Consider the following 13,609-nt stretch of genomic DNA (forward strand, 5'->3'; position numbering starts at 1 on the left):
CTAGACCCATGAGATGGCTATGATGTTGCTATCTACGTGGCTCCGAGGTCCACAAAACAGCTGAGGTGTTGACTAAATCCCTAGCGTCGCAAAATTCCCCTTTCATCGCAGCCGCAGCTCCTGATTCCCCACCGTCAGATCTCCCAATTCGCCGCCGCAACAGCCGGATTTCCCCATCGTTCCATGACGCGTCTTCAAGCTCCTCCGCAGTACAGAGACAACGCAAAAGGCCACATCTACCCCTCGTCACCCGCAACGAATGCGGCCGCCACACAGTGTTGGAGCTAGAGGTGAAGGCCGATGAGAATGGGAATCAGGGCCGCATATTCTACAAGTGCCCTACTCGCAAGGTTTGTATTTCTCTGAAATTCTTCACATTTTCAACTAATTTTGTTGCGTTGTCGGTTGAATTTGAGTGCCTTTGATGTTTCTGTATGTAGCAGCGGGATGGTAGTGGCTACCCTTTCTGGTATTGGGAAGAAGAGTATGTGACTGTGTTGCAAAAGATTACTACAGAGGAAAAGATGGCTGAGGAGGAGAGGATTTGTAGGAATGAGGTTCAGAACATGCATGTCAAAGAAGAACAGAGGTAGATGTGCAAGGAAGAAGAATGGCTGCTTAGATAGGAGTTTTAGTAGGAATTGGGAGTGAAATTCTAGTGGCCTTGAAGTATTTATTGTTCGTCTGTTGGTGTGGCCTATTGTTGAATGTGTATGTTACTATGTTCAGATGAAGCAGTGAATGAAATGCTAGTGACCTCCTTGATGTAATGATGATCCATGATCAGAAATGAAAATAGTAGTTGAGCCATGCTCAAGTTATGATGTACTAAAATACCAATATCCATAAAAAAAATATGACGTTAAACAAGATGCCATTGTACTGATGTTTGCATGACCTTCACAAAAGATGGATTGTTTTGCACACACAGTGTATGATGCACCAATATTATACATAAAAGGTTATGGTCATCCTGTTTCAGCATTTAGCCTAATCTTTCACTATTATACACAAAAGAGCAAGATAGCTTGAAGACACTAGTCTTGCACAAAAGGTTGTAACTTCATCAGTCAAACATGTCACTTCTCCACATGCCCTTCTCCCTGCACTTCTCCCATGTTGATGGTTATACCCCTCTTTGCTGGTGCAGACTTGCTCTTCTTTGCTGTTGTGGACTTTTTCTTCTTTTCACCAGCATCCTTGCTTGTGGATGCCTTCCTTTTTTTTTGAAGTAGCTGCCCTGCCTGCCTTGGTGCTTGTTGTGAGGGGGAAAGGCCTTGCCACTGGTTGGTTGCTCATGATGAAATCATTGTCTGGCAATGGCCCATGAGGTTGACTTTGTATTGTAGATACAATTTCCTACAAAAACAAATATGTTAGGTAACAATGTTAGTTAACATCTGAAACTTGTTCACAAGAATTGTACCTATGACTGTCGGATTTATAAGCCCAGCAGTCCACCAGGAGGTTACCCAAGTGGTTGATTTGTAGGTGGAGGCGATTGTAAAACCAAGAACATGATCGCGAGAACACAAGGGACACGAGGGTTTTAGACAAGTTTGAGCCTCCAGAGAGTAATACCCTACGTCCTGTATGCTGCTGGTTTGTATTGCTCGAGAGTTGATACGCGATCTTCGGTTTGCATACCCTCGGGGGGTGCCCTTGGCCACCTTATATAGGCTGACGATTTAGGGTTACAAGTCGGTTTAGATCTAATCTACTCGGTTGTTACATGGAAGGTGTTCTGAGTCCGAGTCAATACGCGTCCCGCAACATCCGGGCTGATTTGAACCGCCCGGCCTCCTTGACGTGTGCTCCAAGGATCTTCATGTCCTTAGCCCACATGCCCTGGTCGGGCGAGCCCACTTGTTAGGTCTGGCCAGTATCCTGGTCGATGGGGACCCATGGAGTTCCCATATCCCTTAGTGACAACATTTGAGATAACAGTGTGGTACTTGCTCGTGTCATGGGCACCTCTTCATTGATAATGTCCTGATTGATAGGTTCATTGGAAGTTGCAACAGTAGGTGGTTCTAACTGAAGTGCAGCAGATGCAATAGCAGCTTGCTCAGCCTCATATTGTAACTGAGCTTGTGTGTTTGCAACAAGCTTCTTGGCTTCTTCAGAACTAAACCCCATCTTCTTTAGGTTGCAACTAGCACTATTGTGACCTGCATCAGAACAGTGTCTGCAATGAATTGTCATACCATGCTTAGATAATTTAGGGCCATATTTTTCTTGCATCTCCTGAGGTTATTTCTTCCTAGACTTTGGTGGTCTGCCTACCTTTTTCTCATACACTGGTGGCAGTACTTCTAGTCCATCAACCTTTTCCCAGTTGCTTTGTCTTTGCAAGGCCATATGTTGTAGCCATATGCTTTGTTGAATGACTCCACTCAATAGCAAGTAGGAAGCACACTTTCTGGTCTAATCCTCTGATGCCTCAAACATGCAATTGCATGGCAGCAAGGCACACCAGTTAGTTGCCACCTTCTACAGTCACAAATCTTTACATTTATGTCCACCATGTGCTAGTAATGTCTAACTTGCACCTGAAACACACCCTGACAAGAAGGCAAAGCAAAACATAAATTTGCAAACTTTGTATTTTTTGCCACCTTCTTCCTGATCTTTGGGCAAAAGGCTCCTTGTATCTCTTTTCCTAGCTCTTGTTGGTTGTTGCAGTGCATTATCATGAGCTGGCACTTGATCCTTTCAAACATGCTTAAAATAGGAAGCTCTCTGGCATCTAGAATGTATTTGTTGAACACTTCACAATTGTTATTCAACAAGATGTCACATTTTGGGAACTCTGAGAAAAAAGTCCTCACCCATGTGTTAGGAGCCATCTTTTCCAATCATTTGAAATGCATCCTCATTCAAAGTTTTCATATAGTCCATATTTCTGTTGAATGACTGAACTAAAGATGACTTTGCACAGGCCCACAACTGATTCTTGAGGATCTCACCCTTAAACTTTTCTTGAAAATTGGGGTACAGGTGCCTTACACAGAACCTGTGCTTAGACTCAATAAACACCTGTTGTACAACTAGGATTAAATCCTACACATATATAGACAACACATGGAAAACAATCAGGCATAAAATACATAGAATTGTAAGTCATGAACACATAGAAAAGGTAGGCATGAAGGCAGACCTTTTGCTTATAAGTCATAATGGTCCAAGGGTACGTGTTGTCTATTTTAAGGTCATCCTTTAAAGTTTCCAAAAACCATTTCCATGAAGCTAGGGACTCAACCTCAACAACAGCCATAGCAATTGGGTAAATGCAATCATTTGGATCCATTCCTACTGTAGTCAACAGCTGACCTCCATATTTAGTTTTGATGTGACACCCATCTAAGCATACGATGGGCCTCGATCCAGCCGAAAAACCCCTCTTGCAAGAATCTAAAGACATATAGCATGTACTGAACAAGTTGCCTTTGGTGAGGTTCAGGTAGAATGTGCTCCCAGGATTGCTTCTCCTCAACTCCAGTCCATAGTCCCACAAGGAATTGTACTGCTGGACTTCATCTCTATGAATGGCTGCAAGGATTTGTCTTCTTGCTCTTGCAAGCTTACTCCTAGATGCTATCAAGTTCCAATCTTTTTTAACAGTCCTGCCTAAGCTGCTTATATATATCTTATCATTTGCTCTGAATAAGTTAATGTACTTATCTACCATCCACCTAGAAGTACATTTCCTCAATACCAACTCCTTTTGACAGTTATGAACACCATAATATGTTTTCACTACAAATGAATTAATTCTGCTATCCTTTGAAGCATATAAGTTTCAGGGCACCCAACACAGTGAGCCTTTAACCTTCTATTGTCATTCCTAGGTAGCTTGATTTCAACCCTGTTCTTCACACCGTACTCTGCAATAGCCTTTCTCAACTCCACAACAGATGGAAAAACCTATCCAACAAAGAATTGTGGATTGTTTATATCCTGTTCAGTCCATGACTTGAACCTCAGCCTGGCTTCTCCTTCCCCATCTGAATCTGGAAGCTCCAAGCCCTCATCTTCAGTGTCTTCATCATCATTAACTATTGTTGATCTGGTTGTCTCATATGTCTTGAGCTTGCTTCCTTTGCCTTTTTGTTGCCTTTCACCCCTTCCACATCCATGTCAACAACATCCTCAAATAAGTCTTTATCTCCACCATCTATCTCACTATCACTATCAAAAAAATCCTCATCTTCAAACTGTCCACTGCCATCTTCTTCGGGTTCAAAACTACGACCACCTTGCTCAACTCTTCCTCTATTCAAATTAGTGTAAAACACTGGCAACTTCTCACCAACTATATTGTTCACATACACAACCTTATGAAGACTCAAAACCTTTAGCAAATCCAACTACATCATCCCATGGACAATCCCCCATACTAGCTTCATGATCAACATACACTACTAAAGTCTTGCACTTTTGAATCACTAATGCCATAACATTAGTGTCATGGTTTGATGCAATGATTCTCAGCCCATCAGCAAGTGTTCTCCCTGGTAACAACCAATAAAACTTGATTCTTAGATCATTCTGATATCCTAGTTGCTGCAGAAAGTCCTCAAACCAAAGCGGGGACCATGTATCGATCTCTATCGAATCAAACCAGTCCAGTTTTTCACCACCATATAACCTCAGATGTCCAAACCCAACAAAGAACCCACCATGGTGAATCTCAATTATGAACTTCTCTCTACCAGAACCTACATTGCAGTGAAATAGCCACAACATCAAACACATCAAAAAAGCCAAAACCCTAGAAATTTTTCCCCAAATCTGCAATCTCATGTCCAAAATTGAAGTATTCCTACAACAAACGAGATGGTACCCCTAACCCTAGGATCCTAAAGGCGGAGGCAAAGATCAACTCACCATACTCGGGTAATGGTTCCCCTTTCCCTCGTAATCACGCCATCATCCTTACACATCGCGGCGGCGAACTCCAGCTTCGGTCTCTTCCTTCCGCACTCCACGAATCCTTACGCCGCCTCCCTATGATCCTCCTCGATCGCTGCCGCCACTCCCACCTCGTCGACCTCGTCGACGAACAACCAAGAGGCGGCAAGGGATTGCAGGGTACAAATGAGAGAAGGAAAGCATTTGACGGGCTTCTCTGCAAAACAACGATACCCTCACTACTCCTGAGCCACGTTGGTGAGACGGTGGCAAAGCCACGTCAGCTAATCCCGCGCTTTTCCCACCCAATTGGATGTTAATGAGATCTGAACGGTGTTTAGAAGCTTGATTGGCCGTTTTACGAGTTTGGGACTGGCTTAACACAGCGCAATAAGTTTAGGACTGCCAGCGCTCTTTACTCTCTTTCTTTTTTTCTTTACTCTCTTTCTTTTTTTCACCTTCGATCCTACTTTTTGAGTAGGGATTTAAGCAGTGATATTGCTGAAGTTGCTATACCTCATGTAACTATAGAATTCTCCGAATACGAAGGGCGAAATGATATGACATCATCGGTACTCGGCAGCTCCACCCTCTCACCAAACATCCGCCTCACTACTTCACTACACCAACCCCCAAAACCCTCCCCCATCTGAGGCCTCGTCCCACCCTAGCCACCTCCCGCACCGCCGCCGTCTCGCACGCGCGCGATCCCCTCTCCTCGCCCACCAGATCGCGCCATGGCCTCCACGGCGTTCGCCGCCGCCAAGTTCCTCCCGGCCCACCTCGACTCCTCGCCGCGCATCGCGCCGTACCGCGCGGTCCCCACCGCGAATCTCTCCTTCACCCCGCTCTCCTCCTCGGCGTCGCTCCTCCGCCTCCGATCCCCGTCGCCGTCCGGCCCGGGAGGCAGGCTGCCACCGCCTCCGCCCCCGCGCTCCTACGGCGGCGGCGGATCTGGCGACGCCGCGGACTCCGGCGGCGGCGACGGCGATGGCCGCCGCGGGGGCATCCTCGGCGTCTTCCTGGCCGGGTGGGCCGCCCGCGTCGCCGCGGACCCGCAGTTCCCGTTCAAGCTGCTCATGGAGGAGCTCGTCGGAGTCACCGCCTGCGTGCTCGGCGACATGGCCTCCCGCCCCAACTTCGGCCTCAACGAGCTCGACTTCGTCTTCTCCACCCTCGTCGTCGGATCCATCCTCAACTTCGTCCTCATGTACCTCCTCGCGCCCACCGCCGCCGCCTCGTCCGCAGCCTCCGCGCTCCCCAGCCACATGTTCGAGGCCGGCGCCTACACGCTCGGCTCCCGCGTCGCCACGCTCATGTCCAAGGGCGCGACCTTCGCGATGGTCGGGTTCGCGGCCGGGCTCGCCGGCACCGCGATCTCCAACGGGCTCATCGCGATGCGGAAGCGCATGGACCCGGCGTTCGAGACTCCCAACAAGGCGCCGCCCACGCTGCTCAACGCGGCCACCTGGGCGCTCCACATGGGCGTCAGCAGCAATCTGCGTTACCAGACTCTGAATGGGATCGAGTACCTCCTCGGCAAGGTCGCGCCAGTTCCCGTGTTCAAGGTGTCTGTTCTTGCTCTCCGGTGCATGAACAACGTGCTTGGTGGCATGTCCTTCGTGTTGCTTGCCAGGTTGACTGGAGCGCAAAGATCAGATAAGCCAGCGACGGTTGCAGAAGAGAAGGAAACGTTGATAGCTGTGAGCAATGCCGCCGCAGATGCCATCAGTGAGGCGAAGGAAGGAGAGGGTAAGTAAGTGGGTAGAGGAGGGATTAGAGAGCAAATCGAAGGAAGCTGTGTGGGCCGAGTGCCATTCGGCAACCCACCTGTAATAAAGTACTGATGTTAGTCATCGCCACAGGACTTGTGCTGCTACTAGCATTAGCATTAGCATTGCTTGAATTTGTTGCTGCCATATACTTGTGGAGATCAGGAAGTGGATCGGAAAAATAGAACAAACAAAACGTCAAGAACTGTCAATCGAGAAAGGGAAGGGAAGGGGCGACCGGCCAACAACCAAGCTGAAGGAGAGTCACGGAGCTTCTTCAGTTCTGTTTTTCTTGAGCCCGTCAGAGATGCAGGTCGTCACGGCCGGTGCCCGGCGGCCTCGCGGGTGGTGACGCAGGTCGTCATGGCCGGCGCCCGGAGGCCTCGCGGTGTGGCCATGCGCGGCGGTCTGCGCGGAGGTACGTCGCCGGCAAGAGACGGCGCTCGTGTTGGCAGCTTGGGGTCGTGCGGGCGGACGGCGGCGCACGAGCGGCGAGTCAGCGGCGGCTCGATGCGTCTGGAGCGGGTCGAGGTTGGGGAGGGGGCGCACCGCGCACGGGCAGAACGCAAAGGGATAAGGGGAGGGTGCGACGTTGGGCTGGGCCGTATCTCAAAATCACCACAATACGTACTGACGAACTTATCAGGTTTTTATTTATTTTTTTCCTCCGATACTTCCTGAGATGTATTTTTCACGTATCCGCATCCGTATTGGATACAGATCCGATCTCTAAAGACCGAAACTTGAAACACGATCTCGAGCAGATATTGGGCCACGTCGCCCTAAATCCTCTATCATTGGATCCTGAGCAGACTTCCCTCTGGCCGTTGATCCCGAGGCTCGTGGCTCTAGCGTTCCTGAGTTCTCCCGGCCCGTCTCTTAACGACGAGCCTCGCACTCCCTCCACACGCCTGTCGACACGGTGACGCCGTCCAAGGTTGTGGCACGCAACTTGCCGAATGCCGATGAACGCCAACGAGCGACGGCTCTTTTCTCCTCGTCTCCTGGGCTCCTGGCCGGCTGGCCCCCAGCAGCAGGCCACTAGCGCCCACACCGCCTCACGCTAGCTTTCTGTCCAGTTCGATTTTTCGAGTACGAGTCTGTTCACCGCCTTTTCTAAACTGAGACGTACAGTTAAAAACATGAACCATACTCTCGCGATCCTCAGATCCCTTTAGACAAGAGCATCTGTCCAGCCCCTCACAATTCGACCTGCACTCTCAATCCTTGGATCCCCTTTGACCAAACTATCTGACCAGCACATTTTCCTGAGAAGATCCATAGTGCAGCGTTGCCTGCCGGCTGATTGTGAAACAAAGCCACTAGCACCCATTCCATCTGGAATAAAGTTATCTGAATTATATATTTTCTTCCTCTGATTTTGCACTACTATAAATCCTCCCGTTCTAGAGTATGCAGGATTATTTTTCGCAAATACAACATTTGGTATGCATAGATAATATTGATAGCTATATCTGGAAGTGCAAGAAGATAAAATCTTGCTTGACCACACAACAATGATAAGGAAGCTGTTTTCAATATTTACGGTATGAAAACAAAGGTTGTGTTGACCACGCTTTAGTTCTTGATTTTCAGTAATGACAAATAAGCCACTGTTCACGTCTACACATTTTTTTAGAAAACGGAAATGTTCCGACCTCTGCGGTCGCACATATCCAAATTTACAGTATTTTTAAGCTCACAAGCTAATCACAAATAATGGTAAATAGTACGCAAGTGAAGGAAGAAATCAAAAGCAAAGTCGGTTACTGCATCTTTATCCATTCTTGGCAAATATATCCAAAGCAACCACCTCCAGTGCCTTGCATGCTAAGAAGACAATCTCCCTGGCATCCTCACGTTGTAACAGGGATCAAAATCGCAGCCAATATGATCCCTTGAAGATAACCTGCATAAAAAATTAAATCAATTTTTTTTCAAAAGTCAAATCATTACGCGTACACCAAATTGCCCATGTAAGAGCTACCACACCCACAAAAATCAAACTTTGATCTTTTTTGCTTATGCCTATTAACCAATTGCTAAGCATATGCATTTGATTTTGGTGGGGTTAACCCAATAGCTATATTAACAACTCTCTAAATGGTCTCAGCAAGTTAGCATGTTGACACTCAAAAAAGATATGCTTAATTATTTCATTATTATCACGAAAGCAATATTTTTTTTCCCAGACCAATTTCTTTTAGCCAAATTATCCTTTGTTAAAATAACACCTCGTTTGAGTCGCTAAAAAAACACCTTGTTTGAGGTACCAAAGAAATATCTTTATTTTTCAGAGGTATTTTCAGCTTCCATATAAATTTCTTGGTGAAGGGGATGTCCCGATTTATAAGATATTGGTACATAGACCGTATGGTGAAACTACCATATCTATGTACATCCCTGTTAAATTTGTCCCTTCCATCTAGTCAACTTATCTTCAATTAAGTCTCTTTTAAAAGAAATTTGCAATGCATTTGATTCATGACATTTGCTATAACATGAGGATAGTAGACTATATTATACAGGTTAGGGAATTGCTCTTTTCTTGGTTTAGAGCCTACCCAAGTATATTCCCAAAATCTTACAACCCGTCCTTTATTTTGAAAGTCCCACAACTCAGGGAATCTTCCTGACCATTAAGAGACGTTTCTAGAAATGCGAGTCTCTAAACTTAGATACTTATTTATATTAAGGTTTGCCATGTGCCATCTTCATTCAGCAGTTTAAATAACCACTTGCTTTATGTCTGCACATAATCGATGCATATGTCTGGCACACGCATAAGATTTCGTTTCAATTTGTCTAACAAGCTCTGCTGATTTGGCTGGCCGCTCCACGGGACGCAGCAAAGGCCGCTTCCCATACATATCCGATACACGATACGGCAGTTTCCCAGCGTATCCGTGTAACGTAGCCTGGAACGGGAGGTTGTCGAGATAGACGATGAGGCATGAATTGTCGTTCCTGGTGAGTTCGGATGGCTTCATGCTAAGCTAGTAGATGAATCTGTCCTGTGAAGTTGACGTGATTACCAAGCCCTGTTGCGGACCTGATAGGGGCATCTCTTCATCCATATCCAAGTAGTAATCGAGGTCCTCGATATCATCCGAGTTGGATTGAAATCTAGACATAGCCTCCTTGTAGAAAGTGGCTGCATTGCGGAGTCCGAATGGGAGTCCAAATGGGAAACGAGGTTGGATGTAGACTGACTTGTACGATGGTTGTTCCACCAGCTCGCACGAATCAATCCGATCAGGGGTAGAAGTCAAGTTTGGCTCAGACTCGTCCCCAAGCCTCTGAATAGGTTAGAAATTAAAAATTCATCGAAATTCTCGACGAGATCTTCCAGAGCTTGCGCTGGAGCTTCACGGTCAAAAACTTCTTCTTCGAGGCGGGCGTGATGTGGCGGTGGAAATTTCATGCGCCCTCTGCGGCGCAAACCCAAGAGCCAAAGAGGAACGTTGCATGATTTGCGCCTTCTTTGAATGCGACGGTGGGTTGATGATGACTTGTGCCATCAAGTTCGCCAACGGATCTTCGACAAGATCCCCTACCTGGCGCGCCAGCTGTCGATGTTTAGACCCGGAAACCTACCGAGGGGTATCCCGAGGTAGTGGATTGGTTGGTGGGGCTCGCCGAGATCAGGAACTCGAAGGTAAACGCTGATACAAAATTTAGAGAGGTTCAGGCCACTGAATAGCGTAATACACTGCATACTGCTTGTTGTATTGCATTGGTTGTATTGGATTGCTTTGGAGGGGGTCCCTAACTCACCTTATATACACGGGGGTAGGGTTACAGGAAGGTTTGTTACATATTACAATGAGTACTTTCCTAATTCTCGACTACTTCCTTCTATTCCATGTAGACTACGCCGCCTTGCGCTACAGTCTCCATGTCAGATATGTCTCATTGTTTAGCCCCATATCTAGAAGGACCACGCTATCCCGCGACGAGTCGCCTTGTTGCGCAGCGCGCGACCCCAGCTTCTGCCACTCTACTGGCGCGTTGGGTCCGATGATGCCAATGATATGTCAGTTAGGGGGAATGCTAGTACATTTTCTTTAAATGAGCATAACTCACTCATCAAGTATCCATTTTTAATTCCGTTTGCGCCATTGTGTTTCTAGTGATGAGATCTACAAAATAAGATCCATATCTGATATATTTTGATGTTGTTTTACACGACTGGCAACTTATGGACAAACCGTGTAGCAACTTATAAATAAAATAGAGGTAGTGGTATTATCAGTCAACTTATATGGAGTAACTTGTATAAAGAACATGTGATAACTTATCTATACCTATTATTAAAGCAAGCAACGTCTCTGCCAGCAATTTTCGTCCGTCGTGCTCGTTTTGCAAAAAAACCCTCAGACTTTCGTGAAATCAACCCGCAGTCCAATTGTGAATATAGGGGGGGCTCGGGTGGAAAAAAGAGGAAAGCAAGGGATTAAAGGGAAAAGAGCTTAGCTCCCTCGTCCCCCTCCCTCGGGGGATCGAGATCTGCCGTACTCCGTCCGCCCGTCCGGCTCCGGGCCCGGCGCCGCCCGGCAGTGGACTGGCAGGAGGCGGCCGGAGCAGGGCGCCCCGACGCTCCCCCGCTCTGCCCCTGCGCGCGGCCTCAGCCGGAGCTCGTCGGCGTCTAGGAAGGCGCCGTCAAGGGAGCACGGCTGCGGGCACCGGAGGCACGCCGGATCCAATTGGAGCTACGACTTTGACCACGAGAGGAGGGGCGGGCACGGCGCCGACGAATGTAATTGTGGCAGGGAGGGGGCCGCGGTGTCCACGTCCTCCCCGCGCCGTCGGACGCCGGAGCGGAAGCGGTATCTCTAGAAGTTGGAGGTGGAACACGGGAGCAGCAATTGAGAGAGAGAGAGTTCTTGGACGAATCCATCCAAGAAGTCCAGAGGGGACAAGGAAGCAGGGGAGGGAGCAACCATCGTTTGAAGCTAGGAGTGGGGTAGGGGATCGATGGAGATGGAGAGCCTGCGGAGCCCCGAGGCCGGGTGGAGGACCTATGGGAGGTGGCGGAGTCGCAGCTCTCACCGTCCGAGAAGCTCAACTCCTGCTTCGAGGACATCCCCGTCGCGTTCTTCCCGAGCACGCACCTGTCGCAAGGTATTGCCTACTATCTTCCTCATCAGTTTCACCTCCGCTCCGTTCCCTGCCTTGGTTCAGAGGTCAATTCCAGCTCCATGCGAATTCGACAAATTTTTTTAAAAAAAACTTTGATGCAGCGAAATTCACCCACCCAATTTATCTTGCTTTATCATCTTTGATCCGCTCCCATTCCGGTCCTGGTTACAGACCGTTAGTTTGCTCTTAGTGCAGCGGAACGCAGAATACTAAAAGTAGCACTGCGTGTGAGCTTGGATGCAACTGGATGCAGACGAACAGTTCTCTCGGTGCCAATTGCATTTACCTCTGTCTTATTGTTCCTATTATCTTGGTGGTGTTAAGAGCCCCTTGCTCCATCTGTTGCCGACACTGCGGTTCTGATAGCTCCAACAGATAAAAGAATCAGTCCACTTCTTGAGTTCTGTCGACGCTGAGGTCAAACTCGCCTGCGAGGGCGGCCGCCGCAGGGAATGAGAACACCCTGGTGCAGCCGACGCACGCGCCGTCTTGCCTGCAACTTTCCAAATTATGCATGCACAATGGTATGGATGAATGATGCTGCTGCTCTAAAGTCTTGATGGGATGAGCTTGAGGTACACTATTCTTTCTTCATATGATTGCCACCATGTTTTCTCTTGGGTGTACTTGGTGTTGCCATCATGTGTTGCCTAGACACTAAAGGCTTCCGAAGGACACACTGTGTTTTGTGCAAAGGCTCATTTGGTTTGCTAACCGGTTGCTTATGTACAAGATTGTTCAATTTTCAGTTCGATAGCTTGTGCTACTGCCGCCTTTGTGAAACCTCTTTGCCGTGCACTTGATTGCAACTATGATCCATCTTCGGGCCCAACAAGCTGGAGGAGAAGCAGGTGAGTGAGTGAATCCACGGCCTTTGCCTCATGCCTTTCTGTTCCTGTTACTCGGTCTGTTACTCGATCTGGCAGATGGTGTGATGTGAAGTTACATGATGGATTTGTGTGCGTGTGCCTGTGGAGGAGAGCAAGGTGCTCAAGTTCCTGGGCTTCATGTGGAACCCGATGTCCTGGGTCATGGAGGCAGCCACCATCATGGCCATCGCGCTCGCCAACGGAGGAGTAAGTGATGATTCTCACAGCGGGTGTCTTGTTGGAGCCGTGGGTTCAGAGGGTTTGATGTGTTTTGCTGATTTTTCATGGCAAGCCACCGGACTGGTCGGACTTCGTAGGGATCATCACTCTACTCATCATCAACTCCACTATCAGTTTCATCGAGGAGAACAATGCTGGCAATGCCGCTGCCGCTCTCATGGCCCGGCTCGCCCCAAAGGCCAAGGAGTGTTTTCTAGAGAGAATTGTTTTGTTAGTATTGACCTCGGAACTGATTTTTATTTTTCTTTTCATGAATATGGCAGGACTAGAAGGGCTTCTTTTTTACTATATTGATATTTCACCTCTTTTCTATATCTCTATTTAATGTTAAAGCATTTTGCCACCAATTTTCGTCCATCACATAGAATTGGTAAAAAAAACGAAGAAAAATCGACTCCCACCACGTGAACCAGATCACGGAGTGCAAGACCGGAGAAAAACAGCCTCTGTAATCCGGAATCGAAAGAATAACCGCATCCCCTAGCCGTACTACCCCTGAACCAGAGGAAAACCGCGACCCCACCTGTGAACCGCCCTCGGGAAAAAAGTGAGTAAAAATCCTCACCCGCCGAAAGGAAAAAAAAAAGCGAGTACAAATCTAAAAAAAGAGGAGCCCGGGTGGATTTCCAACTCAGTCTTTCAACTACCCAGGAAGGAGGTCTTGAACTGTAT

At 47.8% G+C, this 13,609-nt stretch overlaps 1 protein-coding gene and 2 pseudogenes across 1 annotated transcript; 1 reads left to right on the forward strand and 2 right to left on the reverse strand.

Annotated features, from left to right (window-relative positions):
- Positions 1-1,325: 1,325 nt before the first annotated feature.
- LOC140222728 (uncharacterized) lies at positions 1,326-2,916 on the reverse strand (annotated as a pseudogene).
- Positions 2,917-3,056: 140 nt separating this feature from the next.
- LOC140222887 (uncharacterized) lies at positions 3,057-5,563 on the reverse strand (annotated as a pseudogene).
- Positions 5,506-6,833, forward strand: LOC117854610 (protein RETICULATA-RELATED 3, chloroplastic). The gene has a single exon (XM_034736839.2). It carries the CDS (start codon positions 5,652-5,654, stop codon positions 6,672-6,674), a length of 1,023 nt encoding a protein of 340 aa, XP_034592730.1. The 5' UTR covers positions 5,506-5,651; the 3' UTR covers positions 6,675-6,833.
- The last annotated feature ends 6,776 nt before the right edge of the window (positions 6,834-13,609 follow it).

The sequence above is a fragment of the Setaria viridis genome, chromosome 5 (assembly GCF_005286985.2).
Source record: "Setaria viridis chromosome 5, Setaria_viridis_v4.0, whole genome shotgun sequence".
In the NCBI taxonomy this organism is placed as follows: Eukaryota; Viridiplantae; Streptophyta; class Magnoliopsida; order Poales; family Poaceae; genus Setaria; species Setaria viridis.

What these genes read in the sequence shown, in the direction of transcription:
- LOC117854610 (XM_034736839.2), top strand. Translation starts at nt 5,652, where the DNA reads ATGGCCTCCACGGCGTTCGCCGCCGCCAAGTTCCTCCCGGCCCACCTC.